Here is a 13424-nt window from a genome sequence, read left to right as displayed (position 1 = left end):
GCAGTTCGACCTAATCACTCACTCAACAAGTTCGATCTACAAGGAAAAGAAGCAGAAAAAGAGAGTGGAGAAGCTGGAGAAGGAAGAAAGAAGTTGGGAAGACCTAATTTTTGGGCTATCTATCTCTCACATGTGTGAAGTTTCTGGGAATTTATTGGGGCCGATATTCTTAGTATACTGCAAGTTCGAAGTTTTGAAGCCGGGAGCTGAGAATCTGAAGCTGGGGGCCGAAATTTTGGATTGAAGCTATAGCTAGGAATTTGTCACTTGGAGACTTTGACAAGGATCATTTGTTGGAAGGAAGGGCTGACTTGGTGGTTGGAGGATGTCTTTGTCTAGGTCTAAGAGGTCCTGGATTATCTCATCTTGATTTGAATCTACTAGTGGAAGAGTTGGACTAGTTTTCCCTTTGAAGGGGTTTTGCCCTAGTTGAGTGCCTACATCTTGTGTCTCTTGTTCTTGTGGTCTTCATATACATATAATTTGGTAATTGCTTGATGAAAGATAAACTAATAAAGAAGTAAAAGAAACCAACACAATTCACAAGTAATTATCAAGAAAGAGGAATCAAATCCTAATTCCTATAAGCATTGATTTCTCAACATGCGTTTGGAGTATGCCTTAAAACTGTTTTTGCTTGGCTAAGATCTTGTCTTCCTCGGACGTAAGGAGGCATATGGCAGGAGTGAAAACTTGCCCCCTTAGGGACCACCAAGGGAGTAATTCTAGGTGGCTTGGTTTTCCTTAAATAATGATTATGAGTTTGCATTTGCCAATAACAACTAATTATGACTGTCCTCATTTTTTATTTGAGAACTAAGTTATAATAAGTTTCCCACTGTATAAAAAACAAACTAATTAAGTATACTCATTATTTCATTAAGTTTTATTTTTCATTTTTTCTAAAAAAAAATATTATGTATTATTATTTTTTATTTAACTTTTCATACCACATCTCCTCTCCTCCATAATATATATAATATAAATGAAATAAATATTATTATTATTATTATTTAAATTTAATTTTACATCTAATATTTTATTGATTTAATATTCTACTTTATAAATATATAAATAAATATTATTATTATTATTATTATTTTTTAAATTTAATTTCACATCTAACATTTTATTCATTTAATATTCTATTAAAATATCTACTTTATATTAGGCGGTAGAGCATTATTTTATGGGAAACAAATTTATATCATCACTTTTATCATAAAATTTAATTTAGGAAAAAATTGTATTGGCAATATGTAATTATCACTTTTGTCATAAAATTTAATTTATGAAAAAATTGTATTGGCCCATTTTAATATGTAATTATAGGATGTTAAACTCGTTAATATGATATAAATATATATATTTATTATTTGATTTAATATTCTATTAAAATATCTACTTTATATTAAACGTTAGGGTATTCTATTAAAATATCTACTTTATTATGTAGCATTATTTCATGGAGTCTATAATGCGACTTTTTATTTATAAGAAATTGAGATTAAATTTGATTGTTGCAGTTAAAATGGTAACTGCATATTTGGATTCAGCATAAACGCTTTCATTGTGCAGAAACTAGCTATCAAACTTGCGATTCCAATAAATTCATTTCTACTGGAAAAAAATTTAAAATCGTTATAGACAACTGTTTATTTCATGGGGGACAAATTTTTATCATCACTTTTATCATAAAATTTAATTTATAAAAAAAATTTGTATTTACCCATTTTAATAACAATAAAAAAATCTGCATTCACTTATTGTACAGCATTAAAATTATTGAACTAACTTTTCTTCAGAATCTCTCACAACTTTACCCTAAGTCAATAATCCAATTACATAAAAAAATCTAAATGTTTTATTTTACAATTATTTTTTGAACTAACTTTTCTTTAGGAACTCACAACTTTACCAAAAATCAACAATCCAATTATATCAAAATCTGAATGTTTTATTTTACAATTTTTTTTCACAGGGAAAAATGGAAAATTCATCAATTATTTTTTACAATCTGCTGCACTCCTTCCAAATTTTGAAAATACTACAGTCTGCCGCATTCCTTCCAAAATTAGAAAACGGTATTTTTTAACATATCTGAAGAAATATTTCAACGGGAGGGACGTGCCATACGAAAAAATATAATGAGAGAAGATGTTGTCAGAGTAAGCGCTCTTCCATTTTGGAGAAATCTCAGAATCTGAACGCTTTGTTCCCGAGTCGACATTCCTTTTCTCTTTTATTTTTTCACATTTAATGGAAAGTTGAGCAATGGCCTAAATTTGCCACACTTCAATCAAATGTTAGAAAACAGTAAGTTTCCGAACTTATCGGATAAAATCTAATGTGAACTCCAAGTAACCTGAGTATCCCAGTCCACCTTGACAATTTATCGTTCATCTTCGCTATCTCCATCTAATGTGAACTCCAAGTAACCTGAGTATCCCAGTCCACCTTGACAATTTATTGTTCATATTCGCTATCTCCATATGTTCCTGTTCTAAATTTCATGCTTGCTGTAAGTCGTGTGCCTCCGCCATTCGAATTGACGACGTGCCCGGCAAAATGAAAGACGAAGGAGAAAAAGCCAGAGGTGTTTTCATCGACCCGAGCATCCCGAGATGGCTCTGCCAGAGTTGTCGACACCCTCTCTCCATCATCGGGGCAGAATCCTACGCAGAAAAGTTTGGAGCAGAGCCCTCAAGATCAGGTTAGGGTTTTAATACTAATTAATCATTTGATAATTTGTCTTTCTTCGATCTTCAGAAATCTACCGATTGGGCAGAACTTTGTGCGATCATGCAATAGAACTCTTGTTTTGATCGGGTAAATTTCAATAAACGCGTATAATTCAGTTACACCCGGCCCTGGTAAAATTCATTCTTACAAGCACCTGTGCCTGTTTCAAATTTGTCGTCGGGATTCTTCTACGGTAGAAGAGAAGTTTAAGTGATGTAGTTGACATCTGTATTTATCCTTAATTATTCAAGATTTTACAGTATACATCGGTTTTGGCCAATCTGGCAAGCCATTAATGATTAGTCAGTTGCATAAGCTTCTGGATGACTTAATGATATATGAAATTTTATTCTTATTGATGGTTTGTTCGATGCAACTTGTATTAATCGATAAAAAGCAGCCCAGATTACCCCACCTACACTCCGATTTGATGAAAATCTAGATCCAAAATTGACATTATCTATTGAATTCGTTGTGAAAATTTGGGGGAATGAGGGTACCCAAGATTAGCACAGTACAAGGCCTAAAAAGGTCATAGATATGAAGTGGTTGAGTCAATACTTTTGTCGATAGAGTGGTTTGGGTTCCAAAATAACCTTAATGTTCTTTAATTGAAACCCGACCTTGGAGATGATTTTTTGAATGCTCTTCTATAATTTTGTGTAAGGATAATGGTTTTGAAATTGGTTCTGAAATGCGACGTTGGAAATATGAGCTGTAGATTGAAACCTCACCTCGGAGATGATTTTTGGAATGCTCTTCTATAAGTTTGTGAAAGGATCATGGTTTTGAAATTGTTTCTAAAATGCTACATTGGAAATATGAGCTGCAGGGGTGCAGGCTTTGTCGATTCATGGGGCCGGGAGTGTATTGGGAGCCAGTCGAATGGACCATTCCTTTGTTGTTTTGCCCAAGCAGAGGAATCAGACACCTGGGTTTCCTCCTCGTCCTCGAACGGGTGGAAATCAGTACCCTGGCTCTCCTCCAGTGGCCAATCTGAATCAGCCTGTTCATCATGCGGTGGGTTCTTTTGATAAAGCCCCGCCCGGACAAGCTACTAATAATGGATCTGACAGCCATGGTGGGAAGGCGATGGATGAATCATTTGTGGTGTTGCCATCTGCAGCTGCTTCGATGTATAGATACGAAAATTCGCCTGAAGGAGGTGGTCTGCTCTCTCCGAATTTTGTTGGGAATTCCAGCAGTGCACTGCACATTAACAATGCTAGTTTCAGTTCCAGTATAACTGTTTTGAAGAGGGCCTTTGATATCGTTTCTTCACAAACACAGGTCTGTAAATATGTACTTGTAATCTAGAGTAGAATGGAAGTCTCCTTGAGGGATGTAAGGATGAATTTATTGTCTTAGATCGATGTGTTTCCTCGAGTTCAATAAAATTGCCACTTCAATGGCACGTGCATATTCTACTCTTTAATTTTTTTAATGAATTAGGTTTTATATAGTGTAGAAGTTTGATTACCATGGTTTTGCATCCCTTTTGCGACAACTCTAGGTAGGCCACATTAGTGGATGTACTTGATTTGGGAAATAGGGACACATTACCCAGTGCGTGCTTGTCATCACCTTTTTCTTTTGTGAATTTGAAGTCCGCATTCTGAAATGTATGCTTATCATGTCCACTCTGGTCTATGATTGAATTTTTTACTCCATGATGGCATGTACTAACTCCATGTGACGTTGCAAGCCACCCGGGCAAGTGTTTGATATGAAGTTACAAACCTAAATGAACATTGAGTTATTGTATATGTTGATCCACATAAACCCCTGTGGGTGGATTCTATCAACGAATGCTCAGATGCTGGTTTAACCTTTTTTTATATGTTGATCCACATAAACCTCTTGTGGGTGGATTTTATCAACAGATGTCCAGAGGCTGGTTTAACCTTTTTTAATTAATAACAAATGAAATGCCATTTTGTTATAACATTTGGGAAGATAGCAATGGTGTGAAGTTATGTTCTTTCAAGTGTGCTTGACGTTTAGAGGATTAAGTATATACGCTTATTCCTTATTTGAAACTTGAAAGTGTCTTGAATTTTGAATCTTAATGCTCGTGAGCAACTTTATTACTTTGACGTTTTGTGTGCATTTGTTATATTCAGTTCCTTATAGTTGGCTTTCTAATGTTTGCCATTGTCATATATCATTAATTACACAACTTGTAGGGTTATGTTTGGGTCACCATTTATACAATTATGTAATGCTAATTTGGAAACCGAAATACGTTTGCAAGTCTAATATGAAAAGGTTGCACGTTTAGCTCTCTCTCCCCTTTTAAAAAGCAAATGAAAAAGGAAAAGAAAAAGAGCATGATTCCTTTTCTGTTTGTGTAATTCCAATAAAAGATATTCAAGCCCCCATAAGAGGTTAAGAGTTCTAGTTAAGAAACTGACTAACTCAGAATATTTAACTTTGCATTGTAGTCGCATTGGTGGTAAGGCCAACAATCAGATTTTAATGAGGAAAGGTTAGTAGCTGAGCTACAAGGCAGTCAAGTTACATGAACAATCTTCGCAAAAATCTGAAGAGGATCTTACACTAAATATAGGCATGGAGATTATTGCAATACACTGGTGTAACTTGGCAGGTTCACCACCATCCTTCATTAGTGCTTGCGCATTAGATGATAAATTTTAAATCCCCTCCCTCAAGTTTTCATTCATGTAAAGTTGATCGAGATAGATTTTAGAATGAGGAGCAGAATGTAAAGCTGGAAAGATAGGTAAAAGGAGGACTAGAAAAAAATCAAAGAAATTCTTAATGAAACACTGAGGTTATTTCAGTACCACGTTGTCATGAATGTTGATATGGCAATTTTAGATAAAGATAAGGTATTTTTATTAATGTCCACAGGTGACCAACGAATAGGTCAATGGCACTAGAAAATACAACGAATCACAATCATGACATGGGAGTGCCAAGGCTACTCCTACGTGCCAAAGAAAAAGAGTTAAAAGTGAAAATAAAGTGTGTGATTAAGAAAGGATAAACACTAGAAAAGAGAGAAGCTCTACTCAACTCTAGAAATAGAGGTAAATGTAGAGGAAGGAGTGTAGTTATGCATTTGTTTATCAATCATTGTGAAAGTACCTATGCAAAACTTGATAATGACCTCTAGGGTGTGCTTGAGGCAAAGAGGGTTGGTTGGGTGATCTCAGGAGGAGTCCTAGAGCGATGAACAAAATCTCTCCTAACATTAGAGGTTGAAGAGGAAACTACTGTGTGATCCTAGGAGGAACCCTAGAGCAATGAACAATCTGGGGCTTCTACTAGAGAGAAGCGCTACTAAACTCTAGAAATATAGGTAAATGTAGAGGAGGGAGTGGAGTTATGCATGTGCTTATCAATCATTGTGAAAGCCCCTATGCAAAACTTGATAATGACCTCTATGGTGTGCTTGAAGCAAAGAGGGTTGGTTGGGTGATCTCAAGAGGAGCCCTAGAGCAATGAACAAAGTCTCTCCTAACCTTGGAGGTTGAAGAGGAAATTGCTATTTGACCTTGGGAGGAGCCACAAAGCAATGAACAAAATCTCTCCTAACACTCAATGGACAAGAGCAAACCACAATAGTTCTCTCTTCCACCTTGAATGTTAGGAGAGATTTGTTCATTGCTCTAGGGATTCTCCCAGGATCACCCAAACAAGCCCTCTTCACCTTGGAGAGACATGGGAGGTCATTATGCTTGATATAGGTTGGGCAGTAGTTCTATATTGGAGGTGGGTACATCTTTGTGACCTTGTGAAAGCAGGTTGTTTATTAACAAAATGAGGATGTGCATTACCTTTAGTCCATATATGTATCTATCTATGCTATATTTAGCCTTGAAATTTAATTTGACATATTTTGGGTCCAATTGAAATGTAATTTTTTTTGGTCTTTTGTTTGAATATGTGAAATAATAGAATTCACTTAATTGTCTCTATGGAACTTAATTGTGAACTTTATCATATTTGTTTACAATACGGATTTTTTTTTGAATTTCATTGTCCTTGAATTCAAACATAAACATGAACACGACCTAGGTGATTTTGGCATTACCTCATTGACCTACGTCATCCACAACTATGGCTAGGAAACTTGCATGATGCTTAGTGCCTTTACTTGTCAATATAAACTTGAAAAAGGAAGTGATCAACATGGTGTGGCAGGGTCCAAAGAAGTCTCGTAGGGTTTCCCATCTGTGAGTGATCACCTATCATATGTAGATAGCTAGACATTTATGATCTAAATAACAATAGAAGGTAGCAAGGAACCCTCCAGAATGATGGTATTGACAATTATCATTATATCTCCGCTAGATCTCATAATATATGGGGCACTTGAAGATGAAGTGCTCCTTTCAATTTTTTTGCAAATGACACGATTAAAAACCGTTTCATCAATGGGATATTGTGTTTAGATTCAACACATCATTGGTGAGATAAAACCCTTAACTGGTGAATATAATTCTAAAGCAATGTGACTAGTGATGTTGAACATAGTCGAGACAGACAATGAGGCTATCCTTTAGCTGTAGAAAATTGTAGGCCAAACCCAGTTTCAGTTTTAGGAATCACATCAGTTTAATGCCCAACCCAACATAGGTTTTTGCTGTTGTTTTAAAACATGAATATTTGCTAAAACATGAAACACATAAGCCGACTCTACTCTTTCACTTTCACTGAGAACAAATGCAGCAGCCCTACTCATTCACTTTCACTGAGAATAAATGTAGCAGCCCTACTCTTTCACTTTCACTGAGAATAAATGTAGCAGCCCTACTCTTTCACTTTCACTGAGAATAAATGCGGCCATCACACAAATTTAACACTGATTTTTGGTCCAAAGACCCTGGAAAAACCCCGAAGGGAAAACCAGTGAAAGAGGAATCTTCTATTTATTATCAGAGAATTTATTACAGCAGTTAATGACAGTAAGCATAGTGAACTTATCTCCCTGAGTTAAAGCCTTGAATAAATCCGAGCAGGTGTCATCCAGTGTCACTCATAGTTGACGAGTTTCTAGAAATCCCAAGAGTTTGTTATAATTTTGGCTGACATTACAACAATTGCATTGATGGCAGATTTTATCTGATGATTTATATAAATATGTAAACCTTCCAGGTGTAAATTATTGTGCAATCCACACTGTAGTTATACAGGTTTGTATTGATCTAGTCATAGGATCGAACTTTGCCATAACTGTCTACATAGCTAAGAGTCGTGCTTGCAATGTTTCCTTAAATTGCTTCGATCCCTGTCAATATTGTAGCTCATGCTTTGCTACTGAAATAGATGTACATATGAGTCAATAATATATTTGGAGTCAAAGAACTCCTGAAACCAGGCTTAAATAACTGTCCTTACTTCTTTATTGTTCTTTAATTTTTGATTTCCCTCAGTGTACTGTACAGCTCGGTATGGATGAGCTATGTATTGTAACTTAAAATGAAAGAAAAGTTGAGGTGTGTAATGTAAAAGAGATAAAAAGTCAACCGTAATTATTAATAACAAGAAGGAATATAAATAAATTCAATAAAAAAAGAAGATAATAATAAAATAAATCAGCATAGATCCATCCTAAGCTTCTTCTTTAATTACTGAGAAGTTCATCCCTCAGTTTCTTTTTGATCCCCTTCGGTGATTAATAGATCCAGGTTAAGATGGATCTATGCTGGTATGTATAAGCAGGGTACAGACTCCAAATACTTTTTTACTGTCTTTTTCTTTTTCATATGTATAATAATGGTTCAAAACTCCATCTTTTACATCAATTTTTATACTTTGGTTTGACATGGCATCATTTTTGCCCAAAAGTACATTTGAACGTATTGAACCTAATGTGTTCTCAGAGGAGAATTTTAATTAATCAGTAATTTCCTGTATTCAGTGCCCTGTATATTTTGTCAGTAGTAATGATTATTCAGACATCTTACTGGATTTAGAATCTACATCGGTTGATTGATCTTACTGAATTTGAACTTTTGTCAACTATATGTGGTATTGTGGAATGGTTTTCTTTTTTGGTGCAGATTGTATTTGCTGACAGGATGGAATAAGTTTCATTGTCTGCATTTTTAATGAAATCTTTGTGAACGATTTTTGATGGACATTCATAAACAGGTTGAGCAGCCTTTATGCTTGGAATGCATGCGGGTCGTGTCTGAAAAACTTGATCGAGAGTTTGAAGATATTAATAGGGACATTAAGGCTTATGAAGCATGCCTTGAACGCCTTGAAGAGGAGTCCCCCAGTGGTCTTAGTGAGGCTGAATTTCTTCGAGAAAAAGAAAAGGTGTGTAACATAAAATAAAATATCAGTCTTCTGTTGGTGCCTCTCCTGTGGTTGAGGTGAATTTGGACGTGACTTTGTCTTCTTTTATTGTTCATTTTAGATTGCCATAGTTTAGATTATCTATATTATATATAGTAACATAGTGTACCTTGCAACCAATGATGCCTGTCTGTTTTCCTCTGTTGTAAATCTCATAGTAATGCATTATTTATTGATATTAAAGTCCAAAAGTTTATTCAATGATATGAATGTTTCATTCTGAATTAATGCTAAAGGTTGAAGAAGAAGAAAAGAAATTAGAAGCAGCAATAGGGGAAATTGAAAAACAAAGCATGGATGTCAGACATCAACTTCAGGAGCTGGAACAAAAGTCAAAAAATTTTGAAGAACTGGAAGAGAGGTGCTCTTTCTCTAGCCCTGTTTATTAATTCAACACCCATATTTAGGCATTTTTACATTAGGAGCACATTGTGTTACCTTGTTTTTTCGAATCCCTTTTCATGTTTAATTGCTAATCATAATGGAGACCTACATGTGAAGGTAAACTTTGTATCAGACAATAATATTATTGTTTTCAGTATTTCGGTTATTATAGATTATACAGAACTACCATGTGTCAAGTTTGAAGGATCATTCTTGCACTGGACTTGTTACAGTAAAATCTAGCAGCTTAGTGCAAAGGCTCACTGAGAACTCTAGGTTAAGGGCAACAATGAGATCAGCCACCACTGTCATCAAAGCGGCTGTTCCCCTGCTGTTATGTGGATGGATATTATCCCCACAATGGAGGCTTCCTCAATAGGTCTCTGAGATTAACCCAAAGATTCCCAGGCTAAACACCAGTGTTCCACCAAGAATCTAGGACAGGGGAATGCACAGGGGGGGATGTGTGGGAGTACCCTCAAATTTTAGGGAAATTTAAGGGGGACGGGGGACATCGGGGTATATATATAATTCAAATTCATATTCAATATCAAAAGTATTAATACATTGATCCATACATAATTTGATTAGATATTCATACTGATGCATATATCATTCATCATTCTAGAATATAATTAGTACTAAGCAAAAATAGACTATAGGAAGTCTAAAGACTAGAATAGTAAATTGATATAACTCAAACTCAAAAATAATAAAGAGTGACGAGTCAAAGAATTAGTCTAAGGTCATTGATATCTAGAGTCAAGACTTGAAAGTTAAAACTGGACAATGAGCATTGAAGGAGCGTTGCAGGGAGGAGACACAACACTTAATCGGTTAGTCAAATAGTGAGAGAAATTTTGTGGGTGAAACTGTGTGAAGAATTTTTAATCCTGTCCAATGTTGGAGTTGATTCAATCCTCAGGTCCCTGGCGATGACTGGAGTGTCCACCTGAAACGTTGGACAAAATTAAAAATCCTTCACACAGTTTCGCCTGCAAAATTTCTTTCAATATGAATAACTGTGGAAATATACACGAAGTTAAATAGTGTTGTGTGGAAAACCAAGTAGAGGTAAGCTTGGTAAGTCGAATAAGTGAGTTAGGGATTGTAAATTAGTTTAGGTTTTGATATTTGTTGTGTATATATATATATATATTTTTTTTGTAAGCTTCGGTAGGACCCTCTCATTTTCGAGTTTTTACATGTCCGTTATTCACCCCATTTACGGGGAGGGTAGCACAAGAATCGAACCTCGAACCCAAGCTCAAGTTCTGTGAGACTTCATTTTCACGGCCATGGCCACTTGAGCTACCCCATGCAGACTCGTGTATTTTTATTTTTAGTTTTAATTTTATTTATTTATTTATTTTATTTATTTAAATTTCAAGGGTTATTAGACAAAATTTAGGGGGACATGCTCCCCCTCAAATGGGGTGATTTTGGGCTTGGTGCTCTTGATCAAATGCTAGTTCTAGACCCTCATATTTAACAGAATCCAATGGAAACATTCAATCCCCCCAATCCTCAAATCCTAAAAACTATTAAGTTTGCTGAATTTTGAATGTGACATGAAATTCTATTTTCTCCATATGAAGTTCAATGGGGTTGGAACCACTTTCAAACATTCCGAGTCATTTCATGGTAATGTTAAAAACTAAATAAAAATATGAAAATGAAAGATAAAGGAGATTGCCACTTTTACTTTTAAGAATATAACATTACTGTTAATTACATAGCATTAGTAGGGCCCTAGGGTTGAATATTAAGATTCCCCATTCATAAATTTTTGTTTTCAAGCAAAATTAAGGGGGGCGCCTAGCCCTTTCTAGGAGTGGATGCCTAGAATTACACTTTTTGGGGAGTTGCGCCCCCCACACCGGGTAAACATCCCCTTTGCATCTCCCCAAAAGGGGGACGTGAGGAAACATTTCCCCAAACGTCCCCCCATCCCAGGTGCGTGGGTTGTGAGAGGTGCGTGCACCCCACCGTGGTGGACGCATCCCAATGGAACACTGCTAAATACCCTCTAAGGACCTTGCTAATTAGACACCTTAGAATAATATTCAATAATGTAGGGTTCCGAGCAAAATGAGGTTGTAAGTTCAAAGAACCTATGGCTAAGTTTAGAGGGCTAAAATAAGTCTTGGAGATGCTCAAATAGATTCCAAAGACATGCTACCTTAATTTAATGATTGTTGTTATCAATAGTGTTGAAAATGAGAATTGTTGACCACTACGTGTCAACGACTCATAGCAGTACACCCTCTTTTTTCGCAAAAGGGATAACACCTGATCGATGTGTTCGTGCCGTACAACTATCATCATCAGTTTCACTTCCAAGATGTTATGTAAACCCTTTCTGCATGTGTATAATGTAAATAATATCAACAGATCCATGTCGTGTATGTAATTACTTAGGTAAACCTACTTTTCTGGTGACGATTTACATTCCGGAAGGTTTTTTGTCTCACCGATCTATTCTCAGATGGTCGGCAGAGTTTTCCTCCAGTCTTACCCCAAAGCCGGAATGGATTTTGTTGCTAGGATCTTAGGCGAGTCCTAGTGTTCTAGATCGAGTCTATGTAAAAGTAATTTGGGAATAATCCTAACTATTTGGTTAGGTTATTTTATTACAAATTGCTTGGTCTGCTAGATTATATTTGTGTTGCAGAAATGGATAGTCTATGAGGGTCTATTACAAATGGGTTTTCCCCATTATGATGTAAAAAATATGAAAATCATGATGTAAAGTGTCTTGAGGGTTGGAAAAATAATTTATCCCCTCATAGGTTGATTAATTGAATTTTTTGGCAAAAGATTAATTAAAATCCTAAGCCAGAAATTTAATTAATTCTAGGTCCTAGGTAAATTTAAATTCTCTAAAGGCAAAATTCGTTGGTCCTTAAAATCAAAATTTAAAAGGTCCCGGGACTAAGGTAAATCAATAATTTCGAGAAATTTTAAACCTTTGATCCCCGAGGTTAAGTCAAAGTCAAAATTTTGGGGAAATTAACTCAAAAATTTATTTTTTTGAGTTAATTAAAATGCATTTAATTAAAAAACTCGAATTTCCCCAAGAATTAAATATTTCGACGGACAACGGTTGAGATTGTTTCGACGAGGGTCACTCGAACTAGCCGTTGGAGGATTTATTTTTAAATAGGAAGTCATTTGTCAGTTGATCCATCCGACCTTTGAGTCGTGTGCTAAGCGAAAAACTATTGTGTAATCTTTTTTTTGAATTATAAAGAAAGACTTTGGGGTTAATTTTCGCAAGTGTTACTCTTCATGGAAATACTGTAAGATGTGTTGTTTTCATGCATAAATTTATTTTTAGCCATTGATGATAGCTTCTGAAGAGTGATTTGAGTACAGGTATCTTGCTTAGTTGCCGGGGTTAAAGTGATAATCTAAATTTTGAATGTAATAGTAGGTATCTCTATTTATCTGAATTTTTATTATCATCTTCTCGCTCTATTTTAATGGTTTGATTGAGTTTTGCAGGAAAGTCTTGATTTTTAGATCTTCGGGCGTTCGGGGAAGTTTTCAGTTGAACCAGCCAACTCCCAATTTGTGTTTTCTAAAGAGCCCAGCTTGATTTAATCCCGGGCTTATCATAAGATTTTTCTTGGTGATGCATGAAGGGTTTTGAGCTAAGCATTTCCTTTAAAATTTAAAAATTTAATTTTTATGTGGGAAATTGATAGATCTGGCTATTGAGAGCCTTAGATTATCAAATCTGGGAGCAGAGTTGGACTCATACTCCTCAGATCTGATAGATCTACCATTCTTTTACATAGATCTGTAAATTGTTTTTGGTTTCCTGACTTGGGTTTTTCTGGGTTTTAGTTTTATGATTGTATATATTGTTTGGGTGTTTCTTGTTGTCTTGTAGCTACAGATTTGAGGAAGAAATGTGTGTGGAGTCCAGATCTAGGCCTTGGAGGGTAAGATCTGGATCT

The 13424-nt window shown here is 35.5% G+C and overlaps 1 protein-coding gene across 1 annotated transcript in view; it reads left to right on the top strand.

Annotated features, from left to right (window-relative positions):
• The first annotated feature begins 2064 nt into the window (after positions 1-2064).
• ATG6 (AUTOPHAGY 6) overlaps positions 2065-13424 on the top strand; it is a 225270-nt gene continuing 213910 nt past the window's right edge. The window contains exons 1-4 of the mRNA XM_089436746.1: positions 2065-2713; positions 3575-4032; positions 8866-9036; positions 9312-9436. Coding sequence (XP_089292872.1) covers positions 2569-2713; positions 3575-4032; positions 8866-9036; positions 9312-9436 — 899 coding nt within the window. The 5' untranslated portion in view covers positions 2065-2568. The remainder of the gene's footprint in view (positions 2714-3574; positions 4033-8865; positions 9037-9311; positions 9437-13424) is intronic.

The sequence above is a fragment of the Pinus tabuliformis genome, chromosome 5_2, assembly GCF_031772625.1.
Source record: "Pinus tabuliformis cultivar Carrire ecotype Pingquan chromosome 5_2, CPIR1, whole genome shotgun sequence".
Lineage (NCBI taxonomy): Eukaryota > Viridiplantae > Streptophyta > Pinopsida > Pinales > Pinaceae > Pinus > Pinus tabuliformis.
This window is presented reverse-complemented; position numbering and strand designations above follow the sequence as displayed.